This window comes from Camelus ferus, chromosome X (genome assembly GCF_009834535.1).
Source record: "Camelus ferus isolate YT-003-E chromosome X, BCGSAC_Cfer_1.0, whole genome shotgun sequence".
Lineage (NCBI taxonomy): Eukaryota > Metazoa > Chordata > Mammalia > Artiodactyla > Camelidae > Camelus > Camelus ferus.
The window spans coordinates 17,991,841-18,008,148 of NC_045732.1; the positions used below are offsets into that span (position 1 = coordinate 17,991,841).

General features: G+C 40.4%; 1 protein-coding gene across 3 annotated transcripts in view; it reads right to left on the reverse strand.

The window, feature by feature from the left end:
- The window catches only part of PIR (pirin), a 92,395-nt gene that overhangs the window by 32,141 nt on the left and 43,946 nt on the right, over positions 1-16,308 (reverse strand). For all 3 annotated transcript variants that reach the window (XM_014567260.2, XM_014567261.2, XM_006194199.3), the window contains exon 6: positions 4,227-4,311. In XM_014567260.2, the coding sequence (XP_014422746.1) occupies positions 4,227-4,311 (85 nt within the window). The remainder of the gene's footprint in view (positions 1-4,226; positions 4,312-16,308) is intronic.

The window sequence follows — 16,308 nt, forward strand, 5'->3', positions numbered from 1 at the left end:
GTGGGCAGGGTGGCATACCTTCTGGAGGCTCTAAGGCAGAATTCATTTCCTTGCCTTTTCTGGCTTATGGAAGTTGCCCCTATTTTTTGGCTTGTGGCCCCCTTTCATTTTCATTCATTTCTTTTTCTGCTATTTCATTGTTAGTGTATAGCAATGCAACTGATTTCAATATATTAATTTTGTATCCTGTAACTTTACCAAATCCATTAATGAGCTCTAGTAGTTTTCTTGTAGCCTCTTTAGGATTTTCTATGTATGATATCATGTCACCTGCAAACAGTAACAGTTTTGCTACTTCTTTTCCAATTTGGATTCGTTTTATTTCCTTTTCTTCTCTGATTGCTGTGGCTAGGACTTCCAAAACTATGTTGAATAAAAGTGGGGAGAGTGGACATCCTTGTCTTGATCCTGATCTTAGAGGAAATGCTCCCTTCCATTTTCAATACCAGCAATCACTTCACTCTGACCTCTGCTTCTACTGTCACATCTCTTTCTCTCATGATAATTCCCATCTCCCTTTTTCACTTATACAGATCCTTACAATGACACTGGGCCCACTTGGATTACCCAGGCTAATCTCCCCATCTCATGATCCTTCACTTAATCACATCTGCAACATCCACTTTACCATATAAAGTAACACATTCACAGGTTCCAGGACTAGGACATGGACATCTTTGTGGGGCCCTTACTCTGCTTACCATGAATAATGGGCTAAGCTACAAGTTCTCTAAAGATATTTTGTTGATTGATGTACATATACTCTCAAGAAAAGTTAAGAGTTGAGGGAAGCAAAAAAGGCTTATAGAATTAAGGTTTTCCATACCATAACAATTCCCCATTTTTAACATTCCAGATTATGCTTTTAAATACCAAGCAGCAGGGATGCTGTGAAGGAAGATGGATAAAATAAACAGAGTGCCTGCTGAGGGCCCCACTTTGATGCAGTTAGTCTGGAGACAAAGGGGACATGAGGACCAGAAGGCACAAGTTTCTTAGAAGAGATCGATATTTTCCTAGAAATACAGATTTATGTCCTTCTCAATGAGTGACAACAAACAGTGTTATCTGTATATTAGCTTACAGCAAAGAAGGTCAGATTGTTTTTCAAGAGATGATAAAAGTCACTGCAAAAAAAAAGAAACCAAACAAACAAAAAGCACAACTACTTATTCTTATTTTAGCCAAGAACTAACAAGAAAAACGTGTGGCCAGTGTGAAAGGAATGTGGTACTGTCACAGACTCGATAAATGGGATTCTTTGTAAGTGATGCACTGTCCAGCTCAATTCCTGATATCAACTGCCTTCCAAATCATCACTGAATGAAACATCTGTTTTCTGCAAGATTAGCACAACTCCACAGAAATGTGCCATGCCCAAAGGAAATAAAGAGATGGCAAAAATCAATTCCAATACTATTTATGGGAAGGAATTCAGATAAAACCTAGTCTGATTCATGAGAAATGTTTCTAGTCTCCCGTAACTGGATGTCCCTTGGGATATCCTGGTATCAGGGATGAGATGGTAGCAATGGACACCTCTATTTCTATCCATTTAGTTTGGTAGTGATACAACGAAGTCAACATTAAATTAATTAGACTGCAAAGATTATGCCAAAAGCCAAACATAACCCAGACATCCATGTCAAATCCCTTTACAGTGAATAACAAAACAATCGAAATAGTATAAACAAAACATGTTAAGGACCCAGCCAATGGGCTACACATTTCAAGGGATATTTGATGCAACAAAGCACTCAAATAAAATGAATTTAGACAGTTCTTGGATTTTATAATGGAATTTGGCCTGGGAAGGTGGTTTAAAAAAAAGACAAAGGGTGACTTTGACTTGAATGACTGGCTAGTAAAATTTATACAGTATCATTTTACCAGCCTGTCAGATTACAGGCCGCCAGTACTATTGAGTCTATAATAAGTGTTTTATAATATCTGAATTAATTGTTTGTCTGGTATTGGACAGGGAAACCTCAAACTTTAGATTTGTCACCTAACGCAATCAAGCATGGATGAGACGTGTGTGTGTGTGTAAAACACACTATAACTGGAAGTGATACATTGGAAAAGACAAGTTCTTCTGCTTCATAACTGGAACTGGGTTCATAAAGACTTGTTTAAAGTGGGTTTTCAGGGACTCAACAATAAACATGCATTTCTAAGCTATTCATCTTCGTATGCCTCCAAAAATGTTTCTGAAAACAAATTTCAGGTTTAAAATCCATAATGATAAAAATAATATAGGAGTACAGCTTTGTTAACTGACAGGTAACACATTCTCCTAAAAGGCAATATGGGGTGGTGGCGAAGTGTCGAGCCCAAATTAACATGAACCATGCCCTTAGTGTTGGTGGGCTCATGGAGAAACTGGTAGCTTATACACTGCTGATGGAAACTGTGACTGCCCTTTGGGGTTGCAACTCGACAGTCTTTCAAAATTAAACATAATAAATTTTGTGATCATCCCTGGAAACTTGTTGCATCAACGTAAGTTCCCCTATGGAAGTACATGAGTGTAAAGAATGCAGCCAAGCACTGGGAACAAAGGGAGCACCCATTGATAGGGAAGCGTTCAATCCATTGGAGTCAACCCATGGTGTAGAACGTTGCCATTAAACAGAGCCTACTAGCAGACTGGGAGGGATTTCCATGACGTATTGTTTGGTCATAAAAGTGAGATGCAAAAATGTATTTATGACTCCATTTTAGTAAAATAAGGACAAAAGAATCCTGTATACATGTATATTTACATGCACATATATGTTAGTGTAGAAAAGAAAGTGTGGGGAAAAACACTGCAAGATCTAATTCAAGGATCTAGCTGGGATATCCCCCAGATCTGTGATATACAGAGAGGATACTGCTATGAGGGAGGAAAAGGGTCTGGAGGGAAGCAAACTCAAAAGTAAAAGAAAAACCCATGGCACTAAAACTTAGAGCACATGTGCTATCACACTTATTGTTACAAAAATTAGGTATAAAGGTAGGCATATGTTTAACTACATTAATGTAAAAAATTTTTCTGTACTTAAAAATAGCCAGAATGAGTTCCTTTCTTTTTTTAGATTCCACATATAAGTGGTATCATATGGTATTTGTCTTTTGCTTTCTGGCTTACTTCACTTAGTATGATAATCTCTAGGTCCATCCATGTTGCTGCAAATGGCATAATTTTGTTCTTCTTTTTTTTAAATGGAGGTACTGGGGATTGAACCCAGGACCTCATGCACACTTAAGTATGCACTCTACCACTGGGCTATTTCCCTCCCTGCTACTTCATTCTTTCTTACGGCTGAGTAATATTCCACTGCAGACGTATCTCTCTCTCTCTCTCTCTCTCTCTCTCTCTCTCTCTCTATATATATATATATATAATCACAACTTCTTTATGCAATCATCTGTTGATGGATATTTAGCTTGCTTCCATGTCTTGACTATTGTAAATAGTGCTGCTATGAACATTGGGATGCATGTATCTTTTCAAATTAGAGTTTCCTCCAGATGTGTGCCCAGGAGCGGGATTGCTGGATCCTATGGTAAGTCTAATCACTATGCACCATATACCAGAGACTAACACAACATTATAGTAAATCGACTATATTTCAATAAATAAATAAATAAATAAAATTATATATCATATATTCATTTTAAAAAATAGCCAGAATGAGAAAACCAAAGAAGAAAAGACTGGGTCTGAGGTTACTGCCTAGTGACCTCAGGGGAAGCCATTTAAAAAAATAAAACGGGCCTTAAATACTTGAGAGTTTTCTAAATGTTCTTTGGATTTAAATATTGACTTAAAAGTATATCCCTCCATAACAAAAGCTGTATGTTAATCAAGAATGCACTGGTTCATTAGTAACACAGGTTGGATTGTCTCCAGGAACTCTGAGCGTCAAAAGTGGCTTGAAAGTCAGGAGATGTGGGTATACGTGGCCTTGAGCAAGTAGCTAATCTGTTGCACCTCAGTGTTCACACCTATAAAACGAGGGGGTAGCCCCGACGGTCTGGCCCTAACAGTCTGTGAATTCGTCCCCATTTTCTCAACTTGAAAAGCTCCAGCAGTATTTGCTAATTTAAACATAATTCAACCGAAACAAGGTTCATAGAACTTTGTGTTGAGGTCCAGAAACAAGTACATTTCAGAGAAAGCAGCCCCTTGGTTTCTTCCCCCCACTGAAATGATCACCAGACCCCAGAAACCACCATACCTTTAGGAATAGGCTGGGAATGTTTTGCTCCTTGGTCCAATTTGAAGTCCAAATATAAGGTTGGTGTGTAAGTGTAAATCTTGGACTGAAAAGAGAAAGGAAATCATCAGCATCTTTCCAAGAATAAGGTTCATTTTTACTGCAGCTGGGCCCTTCTGGGATGGGCTTGGCTCCATTATATTTACAATTCTTCCTTGGGAAGTGCTGTTAAAGTGGGGGCGATGGGCTGCCAATATTGATCCCTGTTAGGGGTCTCGGTCTAAAAGTTAGCCCTTCTAGCTTTACAATATGGTTGGCAAGCTAATTTCAGGATGATCACTGTCTTCCTACAGCCATTTGTCAAATATGATCCCATGTCAATAGTTTACTGGTCAACAGCTGCTCCAAATTTCTCACTTCCCGTCTTCTACTTAACATTGTAGCTTAACGCACATCAAATATATGTTTCTTCCCCAGGTCTCAATAAAGCCATGTCCATTTTGAAATTCAAAAAGAGTAGCCTGTAAATATTTTTATTTGTTCTAACCTGACTCTCTTGCAAAAAAAAAAAAGAAAAGAAAAAAAAAAGGTGGTTCAACACTGCTGGCCTGGGAAAGCCACAACTCCAAATGTAAGAAAGACAAACTTTTGCAGGATTTTCCACTGTAAACAATGGCTTTGATTCCATCAACAGTTAAGCTGAGTTTGTAATTCAATATAATACCATTCTGAACCACTGGCACAGACCAAAATCCAAGGGATTATCACTGTTGCTATAAACTTTATGATGTTCCATTGTTTATCAAAGTCCCAGTGGTTCTGTTCTACTTACTTTTTTAACTTAAAAAAAACACATAAAAATGAAAAAGTACATAACACCAAATTTGGCAAGGATGTAGAATAACTGGAACTTTCGAACGCTGCTGGTGGGACTATCACTTGGTATAAACATTTCAGAACACTGCTTGGCAGTAGGTAGTACCGATGAGTACATCATCTACGACCCAGCGTTCCAGCTCAGTAGGTGCACCCCCAACAGAAACGTTCACCTAAAGACACGTACTCAAATCTTGATAGTAACGCTGTCAGTAACAGCCCCAAGCTGGAAATATTCCAGATGCCTTTAACAAGAGAATGGATAAATGAACTGTAATACACAATGGACTACAACACAACAAGGGGAGTGAATGAACCCAAAGATATGCAACCACTCAGATGACTCTCAGAAGCACCATATTGAACTAATGAAAGCAGACACAGATCACATACCACATGATGGTTTATAAAGTTGAAAACAAGCCAAAACGAATCTATGGTATCAGAAGTCAGAACAGCTTGGGAAGGTTAGTAACTGAATAGGGTTTAAAAGGGGGCTTCTGGAGCCTGGCAACGTTCTGTTCCTTGGTTTCCCAGATGTGTTCACTTGGTGAAACTCCGCTGAGCTGTACACAAGGACTTGTGTACCTTTCTGTGCTTATGTTATATTTTAACAACAAGCTTACATTCATTAAAAACATGCATGTGTAAACAGACCAAAAGAGGGAATCCAGAGCCCAGAATTATTAACTATCCTTGATAAAGGCATCATTTTGCAGAGAATAATTATGTAAACTCCATGAGGACGTGGACATTTCTGCCCTTTTCACCTGGAGTCAACACACAGTTCCTTGTCACATAGCAGGCATTCAATAAATATTTAGTGAATGATGCTTCAAAATAGAAAACCTCATGTATAGTAAGGAATTTATTAAGAGTATATATAGCGTATTCATCAATATCTTTACCGACATGTAGCAGATGATTTGGTGTATGCCTGTACATTGAATTGCAGAGTAGGGGACTGTAAATAATGCTATCAGAAGACTGTTCCCTTTCCTCCAAATATCTCCTGTATTGAAGCTTTGGGCTTTAAATGGTGTGGGAGATGGTTTTACACAGCTTTGAAGTCAAGCTGCATGCACACAGCTTCAAAGACTGGAAAAGCAAATCCCCTTGTGCATACATAAATGAAACCAGAGAGACCTGTGACACCAAGTGCAACCTGAGGCCAGAGATTCACAATCAATCTGAAGAGCGTGGAACACACATAAAGTGAGGGCAGGACCTGGGGGATGCGGGATCCGATTCTCTGGCATTATTAGTGTGTAAGGCAGCATCTGGAAAGGATCTTCTAAAAAGATCAAGGGGAAACCTCACATAGTATCAGATGACTTCTCTTCCTGGGCAATATTTTGCTGTCTTCCAGAAAAAGAATCCTTGTTTGGTTTAAGCTTCTTTCCTAACCTCTGCCTTCATGGCACACACAGTATCCCCACCAGTACATTCATCACAGAGAGGCTCTTGGCTGGACTGTTACTAGTCCTCTCCCAGAAGGTAGTCATAAAAATCATCCTGACCTGGAAACCAGGAGACTTTCAGGCTAGTATTACTTTCCCTGCTGGCTAGCAAAGCATTTCTCTTCTTCTGGGCTTAGTTCACTTATCTGAAAATCTGGGCTTGGGACTTCACTGAGGTTGAAGTGTATTTCTGGTTCTGAAGTTCTGAGTCAGAACATTAATGTTTTCCTCTGCACGGTAATTGTTTGAATTTCTTTCTGATTTCTCAGACTGGAGCTGTAGAGAAGTGAGAATGTGGCTGGGGCGGGGGGAGCCCCCAGGGCTCTGGGAGCACATGGCGAGCCGCTGGTTAACATGTGCTATTTTGTCCTCAATCTCAGTCATCAATTTTGCCCTCCTGGCTCTTCTTTTCTTCCCGCCTCTAGCTTCTCAGTCTAATCCGTACTGCCCCCCAAACAGTAACGTCTCTCTCCAATACTGCAACGACACAGATACGCGCATGTGCATACAGATGCAGACTTCTGTGTTTATGCATTCGTTTACAAGATTTTAAACAGAAACCAGTGAGAGACATTATAAGGCCAAAAAATATATCGTATTACTTTACAGCGTGAAAAGGGTTAAAGGGAAATTTTTAATTCATGTTGAAGGTGTTTTTCACAATATCTGTAGTGTCCTTTTTGTACTGAAAATCAGATTGTTGAAAGTTTCAATATAACATGTCTTGAATAATCTACTACCCAAAACCTAAATGTGTATTACTCTATTTTCATTTATCTAAACTGAGATAAAACTCAACTTGAAAGCTGTTCTCATGAGTGTGTGTGTACGTAAATGTATGGATATATATACACACATGTATGCATACGTAGTTTTTGCAAAGCAGGTAGGTTTTGTTTTTTAAAATTGTGATCTTCCATGGTAACTCTGTTGAAATGCCAAAGGTAAATTATGTTCATTTAACTCAAGGATGATACGACTGGTGTCAACTGTACTTTGAGCAAACCTGGACTTAATTTTAACTATAAAGAAATGTCACCATTAGACGCACTCTCTCCTGTGTTCTGTTTTATTTTTATGTATAGTATTAAAGTCTTAATGGACTCTCAAAATAGAATGAAAATATAATTCAGCAAATCATTCTTTTTTGGTTAAAACTTAGCTATCAATGTATCTATTTCCACAGGATTAAAATAAATTGGTCCATGGCAACCTAAAATAAGACATTCCTCTTTGTTTCAGCATGAACAGAACTAACGCACCTACATTCCATCAGTGCCATTGTTTTCTTTTCCCTTTCCGTCTTTTGGTGCTGATTAATACTGCCTGCACAGATCCTAAAATCCCAAGCTATTCCTCTTTTGTGCATCTTCTTATTTCTTAATTCTCTGTCAAAAGCATTTGGGAAACGTCTTGAAGGGTTTTAGTATTTTAAAAGCCCAATGGCTTAAAACCTTACAGTTCAAGTATGTAGGCAAAGCCTCGAGAAGTTAAGTGACATAACTCCTCATGAGATGTTAAGGGTAAATTTTGGCTAACCTACAACAGGGGTGCTACTAAACCCAAACAAGTCTTGTCTCTTTTTCTCAATAAATATGTCAGAATTAAACCTGTAATGAGCCCCTTCAAGACATGACTCCAATAAATGACCGCAAAACAACCAAGACAAAACACAAGGTCTACAAAATCACTTCCTTCCGAACCCCAACTACCTTCATCTTTTACCCTTCAAAGACCTCCCGCTTTCCCTGGCTTCTGGTGTGATACCCATGTTAAGCTGGCTTCCTTCCTCTGCTTTTATTCATAAACGTGATCTTAATTAGGAAGAGAAATCACTTCCACATGGAAACCATGTGGCTTAAAAAAACATCCTCAAGAAAAAGAAAAAAGCACGCTACGTTGATTGCTATGTATGAGCATCTTTCACAGATAACTGCCCCCCACTCATTTACCCCCGAATGCTGCTCATTTTGCCACCATGCTGGCCTTCCCTAAAAGCAAGTGGCAGCAATTTGTCACATGTCAGAGCTGTCATAAATGCTTTCACATCTTTTTTGGAACCGATTTCAAAAACCCTTTATGATTTAGTGATTTTTCAGGAAATGCACTCAAATTCTCCATCTTACTATATGTTGCTTAAGCAAATTACTCTAAGGAACTATACTAACAAGTGCAAACCCTCAGTATTTTATAAAAGAATGAAACAGTATTCTGGGACCCTCACTCTCATGTTGGATCATCCCCCTAATGTTGGACATTTTGTTTTATGGTGGTTTTTGGGTTTTGCACCATTGCTAACTTCTGATGACTATGCACAAAAATCTTTGCCCACTTTTCTACTTTTTTCCTTCACAGTGAAAGTTGGGGTCTAAAGGTCTAGACATTTTAAGGGCTCTTGATATAGCTACAGGTTTAAGGCCAAATGCAATGTGGCCAAAAGCGAGCTGGTCAACATGATCACGTGACTGAACAGCAATTTTCCTGAACATGTCTACCACTAGTCGTTGGTTTTTCTGGTCTTGATGATTTTGCTGTATCACAGGGCAGTTTTTCAACTCATTATGTGCTCCAAGTATTGGCTTTTTTCCCCCCTCATGTAATCTCTATTGTTAGAAGCTAACTCACCCTAACAAATCCCCTATTGTTACACATTTAGATCCCCGCCACAATGTATCCTAGTCTAAGAGTAGAAGGGAAGGATTAATTGCTAGGGGAAAAAAAAAAAAAAAGAAAAGGCAAACAAACAAACTTGAAATTTGTCAAAAAGATAGACAAAAAGACAAAATAAGGAAAAGAGCTTAACCTTAAAAAAAAAAGTTTAAAGGCACCACCTCCACAGTACAAATACCAATTATCTGAACAACTGGTCTAGCAGTATTTGTTTTTGAACAAAAAAATCATTTTGATCAATTGTTGTAATCAGTGAATTGCTTTCATCCAAACTTTTTGGTCAAATCACTTGGTAACTACGTGTAAGAAGTGCCCATCTCACCAAAATGTTGACCATCTTTTTTTTTTAATCTTAGCTATTTAAGAAGCAGAAATTGATTATCTCCTTTGACAATCTATTAGTTTGGGTGATACCATTATTAATTTAACAAATGCTATTACATTTTATTAACATAAGAATAACAATAACTAAATATATTGAGGGCTTATATACACTAGGCACTATTCTATGTGTATGAATTAGGCCATTTGTATTTCCCTTTTTTTTGAAATATCTGCTTATTAACCTATTTAGGCTTTCATTTATTTATTACTTAGCTCCCTCATTCAAGAAGTATTGACTGAGAGCTTGTAGTGTGCTAGTCATTGGGTATGTATATTGGTGAATAATAGATCTGCTCAGCCTTTGTGGCTTAATTTCTAGTAACAAAGACAATTTAACAAGTTAAATATGAAATTACACATGCTATAAAAGAAACAAATAGGGTACAGAGGGAGAAGATAAAATGGGGGGGGGGTTAAGGAAGGCCTCAAATGAGAAGATTTGGGGGTAAGAGGCTTCTGAGCAGAGAAAGGAGCACAGCATGTGCAAAGGCCCTGAGGCAGTAAAGAGCTTGGAGGATCCAGACACTGAGAGGAGAGTTATAAACAGACAAGAAGAGGAGGCTGGAAAGAATGGCATGAAGTAAATTCAGAGAGTTAGAAAAGACCCAGTTTGGTGTGGGTCAAAGTAAGGTATTTGGGATTTCTTTAAAGCACAATAGGAACACACTGATCTAATTTTTATTGTAAAGAGATGTCTTGAGCTGCTATGTGGAGAGCTGGAAGGGAGGGAAAAGGAGAGAGGAGCCCCCAGAAAAGGCTGCTGCAGTGGGGCTGGCTAGGGCTGGGCCAGGGATAGGAGAGAAAGAGATAGATTTAAAATATATTTTGGAAATAGAAAAGTTTTGCTAATGGACTGGATGTGGGTGGGGGAAGAGAAGGATTAAGGGCGACCACCATGTTTCCCCTGGGAGCAGTGAGTGACGGGGCCATTCATTCAATAAGATGGAGAAGACTGGAAGGGAAACATGTTTTTATTTGCTGTCAAGGCAGGTGCAGGTAGGGGAACAAAACTTCAACTTTTGCCATTTTAAATTTGACATGCCTGGGAATCATGCAAATGGAGATGCCAAGTAGGCAGCTGAATATATGAGTCCACACAGAGCTCAGAGGTGAGGCTGGTGCTATAAATATAAGTGTGGAAGTTGTTTATAAGTGGGAGACATTTGGAAGTTGCCAAGAGAGTAAATCTTAAAAATTCTCATCACACACACAAACTCTATGTATGGTGATGGATGTTAACTAGGCTTATTGTGTATTGTGGTGATCATTTCACAATATATACAAATATCAAACCATGACCTTGTACACTGGAAACTAATATAATGTTATATATAAATTATAACTCAATAAAAGATGAAATAAACCTGGAAGTTTTAAGAGTGCAAATGGTATGTAAATCCATGGGATGGATCAGATCACCTAGGGAGATGATGTTCAATGAGAGAGAATTCAGGACTGAGATCCAGGGAACTCAAGTGTTTATGGGTCTGGTAGAGGAAATGGTACCTCCTTGAGAAAAGAAACTGAGAAGGAGCAAAGAGCATCCAGAGACACAAGAATGTATTATCTCAGAAGCCAAAGAAAGGAGAGAGGGTATGAAGAAGGAGGAAGCGCTGAACCCACGGAAAGGAAGAAAAACAAAGACCTCTGGGTTTGGCCACAGAGAACTGAGTAACAACTCAGTGCACTGATGGGGCGGCTGTTAGGTTGAGAGCCTCAAGGAGGTAGGGAAGTGGCGAGACATAGAGACAAATCTTCTGCAAAGTGTGACTCAGAAAGGGAGCAGAGAATTTGGGGGTGTGGGGTTAAGGGTCTTTGGTGCTTCTCTTATCAATTTATATGAAAGGGTTTTTTTTTTTAACTAAAATAAGGCTATTTGTCCTTAATAATAGTTGTTGTAAAAATCTCCCAGTTTGTTTTTGTCCTTTAATTTCATTCCTGGCATTTCTGACAATCTATCAATCTTTTCCTTCCAAAGGCTTTTAAACTTAGTCTTTCCCCATGCAAAGACCCCATGAAATATTTGCCTGTGTTTTTCTCGTTCAAAATTTTGGAACTTTAATTCTTTGATCTATGTCAAATTTATTTTCCTAGGAGATGTGAGATCATGATCTAAACTGGTTTCTTTTTATGAATGGTCAACCAGTCCTCCCAGGTGACTCATTCTTCTCTTTTTCCCAACTGATGACCATCTTCTTCATCACTGAGTTTGCACATATACTTGGGTATATTTCGGGTTGCTTCTCTTCCTGTTGATCACAAGAAGAGCCTCCGTGGACAAAATTTCACTCACGAGCTCAAGAGCCTCAACTAAGAGAAGAAGACCGACTGCAGGAGTTCTTGCCAGCATCCAGGACATCTCCCACTGCGCTGCCCCATGTCCTCATCTTCCCAGGCTCATAGCCTACTGGGTTTTGCACTGGACAGAAAACCCACCAGCACAGACCCATTCTCTCCATCACTCACACCTCCATACACACTCAAGGAACTTACTGCCGGACCCACGGCCCCTGTGTGGAGAACCATACCTTCCTGGAGATCTTAAGGTTTTGAGGAAACAAAAGTAGATTTACCGCATTATTTAAAGCCAACTTCCAACTCTCATTGTTTAGAACAGGCTGAAGCTCTTCAACCAAAGGGTAAGTCTTCTGCCCCCGATCTAAAGCACTTGGATTTCTGAATTCTTGATTATTTTCAAGAATTCCGATAAGGAGTGGGAGAGATTAGTTTCCATCCTCAGTGCCAAAGGCATGGTGGGGAGGATTCAAAGCCTGTAATCATATTTTGACATCTACATGAAGTGCTACACAAAGAGAAGACAAGGAACTCAGGCAAAATGCCAGTGACTCTGTATAGGCTGAGGGTTCGAGAAGGCCAGACAATGTTTTGAACTTCTATCAACCATAAAGGATTGTGGGAAATCATAACCATCAAGCTGTCCAGTCGACCAGGCATTTTGGACATAGCCAAATCGTTCTACAGTCTGGTCTTGAGAGCATCCTTTTTCAAGCAGCACTTTAGTCAATAGTTAACACTCTAGTCCCTCTCCTTCTCACCCCGTATTTGGGGGAGGGAGAGTGAGGAGAGAAGAGTTAAAGGGGAAGGGAATAAGGATGCTGACATGACTCACAGTCCTGAAATCTAATCAGAGACATGTTAATTGTGAAAGTGCACTTTGATTTCTTCACCCTTTGAGTCAGCATTTTTTCCCCTAACTGGGTTACAGATGTTCTAATTTTTGGCAAATTAAAACCAGAGAAAGAACAAATGCCCATCTCTTATATGAATAATCCATCCATAATACTCCAAAGGCAACAGTACAATAAAATCACAAGAGACTCCCAAATATGCCAACAGGGAGCCTTCGTATGGCTTATCTCCCAATCGTGGGTAACGTGTTTCACGGCTAAGTCAGCAAATCTGTTCACCAATGCTAGAATATTCCTCACAGGGCTTTATAATACTTTCAATCTCTACTAGTTAATTTGTTATTTACTAAGAGGCTTAAAGAGTTCTTGAAAGAAAGTACATCGAGATGGGAAACTATTTGGCAAAGATAGGATTTTATGGAGCTCCAGGGACATACCTTCATGTAGATATGAACCTTCAATTTTACGACTAAGGGGAAATTTATTACAGCACAGGGCTTCTCCTATATGATCATCTGCAGGATGTTCTGACACAGTCGAGGTGTCTGCTTGTACAGACATGTGACTCAAGGTGCCCTTTTGGTGTAGAAAGAAAGGGAGGTTCATTCTGAAGCTTCCTTCCAAGAAACTGAGCTAAAGCATTCCCAAACTGGAGAGAGACCCACTCAGCCAGCTTATGTACAAAGGCTGAACGGCAGGAGGAGGCAGGGCTACTGTGCAAATAAAATGGGGCAAAATTCAGGAACCTCGAGGTTTGGTCTGGGTTCCATCCACAATGAGCTATGACTTTTCACCTAGTTGAGTTGCTACGTTCTCACCTACAAAGTTGTGGAGTTGGAGAGCTGCTCTCTCAAGTCTACTGCTGCCTGACGTTCTGATTCAAATGGAAATCCCAGAAGAAAAGGGAAGAGGAGGTCTTGCCTGTCTCTGAAAAGGGTCTCCTACCATCAGGGATTCCAGACTCTTGCTGCCTTAAGAACTTCATTCACATCCTAATACCTCATTACAGCAATGCAACAGGTGAATGAATGGAAAGCTTCCTGTCCAGCTATTATATAATCGGGCCTGAGATGGCCAATGTGTATTACATGAAAATGGTGCCCATCTTGTTGACTTCTTCACAGCAACCTAGGACTCAGCCCAAAGCCCACTGGAGCCCAACTCAAATTCTCACACATCCAATTGCTTTAAATATATTCCAAATGAACATATTTTTGGCCATTTAGAGCCTACCTACTTTACATACCCTGCGAAACTATACCCAACATCTGTTAGCCAATAAAAACAAACCCTCTCTCTACAAAAGACCCCAAACTGCAGCTGCATTTTGGAGCTCTCTGACCCAGACTCTCCACCTTGTTGCTGAGTGACATCACCTAGACATGTAAGCCCCTCCCCAATTTCTCTTACTCCCCAGGGAGCTCCCTTGCCCTATTCCTCTCCTGGATGGTGGCCTTGCACCACTGTCACCGGATGGTCTCCGACTGTGAGGGACTTCCCTTCTCATGCAACCCTGTCGAAGCACCACTAAACAGAGCTTGGGGGCTACTGCCTCTCAGAAACCTGTCTCTTCCTTGATCAACCCCCAACTTCCCAAGCTTACTACACCAACCGATCTAAATAAAGTAAGTATACAAGGAGGCTCCAAAAGTACCAAATATGACCACCTGTCTCCCCACAAACAAGAAGAGGGGAAGTTCCTTCCTATTCAGCAACAGTCCTGAGAAACTGAAGAGTTGACAAGCCTGCTGAAGGGCTGGAGACCTATGGAAGGGGTCCGCACTTATCCCCATCCAGGGCGGGGGACTGTTCATGAATTCCTGGGAAATAGGAAGTGGTCAGCTCCTTAGCAAAATGACAGATGGGTCAAGAATTCCCTCTTCAACATCCACCTCTCCTCTCCTCTCTGTCTTTAAAGTTTCCATGGGGGGAAAACTGCTCTCAGCAGAAAATCTGATTTATACTGGGTTGTGTTGAACTGGTAAGGACCTGTGGAAGCTTATGGTTAAGAGGACAAAGTCTGGAGCCAGACATCTAGTTAGAAGGTCAGCTCTGTCACTGACTAGATGCATAACCGTGGGAAAGCCACTCATCTCATGAGGCCTCGGTTCCCTCCTGCTTTATTGGGCACATTTTATGTGCCTCCTCAGAGTCTCTCAGCCTCACTGGCTTTGGAGCTCTTGGCCACTTATGGAGACCCCTCAGTGCCATGACTGTTGTCACTGCTGACACCTCTAGCTGCCTCGGCCCCTCCTGGCTGGCTGTCAAGTTCTGAATGGCTTTGATCACCCCTACAGTGGTGGGAGCTATGGCAGCTCCAGAGTCTGGGCTCCACCTGACAGACCTCTACGCCCAGACTGGGATGACGATGGAAGCTCCGAGATGCGGGTGTGGCCTCCTCAGAGGCTGCCTGAAGGGCTGGTGAACCATCCAGAAGGGCAGGGAATTAGCCCCCATGGGGCAGACTCTGGCCAGAAAAAAAAGGGAAGATGTAGAATGATGGAAAAATTCTTCCTCTTTAATCCTTCATGAGAAAGTCCCAAGGCACAGTTTTCTGAACGGGCATTCTGTGTCACCAAGCATCTGTCTCACTTCCCCTTCCCTCATTCTTGCTACCCTGGGACTGCACCTGAGACGTGACTTAGGCTCTGTTTTCCAGGGCACCCAAGTGAAATCTGGAGTAAAACAAGTGATGCGTGTAAAGCAACCAGAACCTCACTGTCCAACACAGTTGCCACTACCCATATGTGGCTACTAAGCACAGGAAATGGGGCTGCTGTGAGGTGAGACATGCTGTAAATTTAAAAAAAAAAACACACTGGATTTCAAAGACTTAGATCTTACTATAATTTTCTATTGGTTATATGTTGAAATGATATTATTTTGGATAACTGGGTTAGTGTACTAGTAAAATTAATTTCACCTGTTTTTTACTTTTTTAGTGTGTCTACTGAACATTTTGAATGACATGTGGCTTCCATTATGTTTTTATTGGACAGCTCTGACTTAGAATTTAGTAGCTTGTAAGCCCACAAAAGCTGTTAGCCATTTTCATTCCCCATCCCAAGAAGTTCTAGAGATTTGCTGTCACTAAAGCCTAATGATAAAAAGGAATGTGGCAGCAGATAAGGGAAAAGGGAACAAATATTTAGGAAGTACCCTGTTTGTTGCCAGGCACATTACACATCATACAAATAATTCAAAGACTATGCATTATTATACCCACTTAGCAGATGAGGAAATAAAGGGGCAAGAATACATCTTCCTAAGGCCACAGACATACTAAACAACAGAGCCAAAATCTGGACCCAGGTTTGCTTGATCGCACAGTCCATGCCCTTTTCAATCTATCACACTGTCAAAGGACTGACTCTCCAATGGCACAGTTCAGATAATGTAACGGAGGTTTTTTGGCATGTGCGACAGCATCCTAGAATCCCTTCAGTCACCCACAGGAGGCCACCTACACTAAGTAAGTTAAAAGCTCTTGCTGGACACAAATCAACCAACCAATCCCTCTTTCTCTTTCTCTCTGTCTCTCTCTTATTACACAGCCCCCTCCAC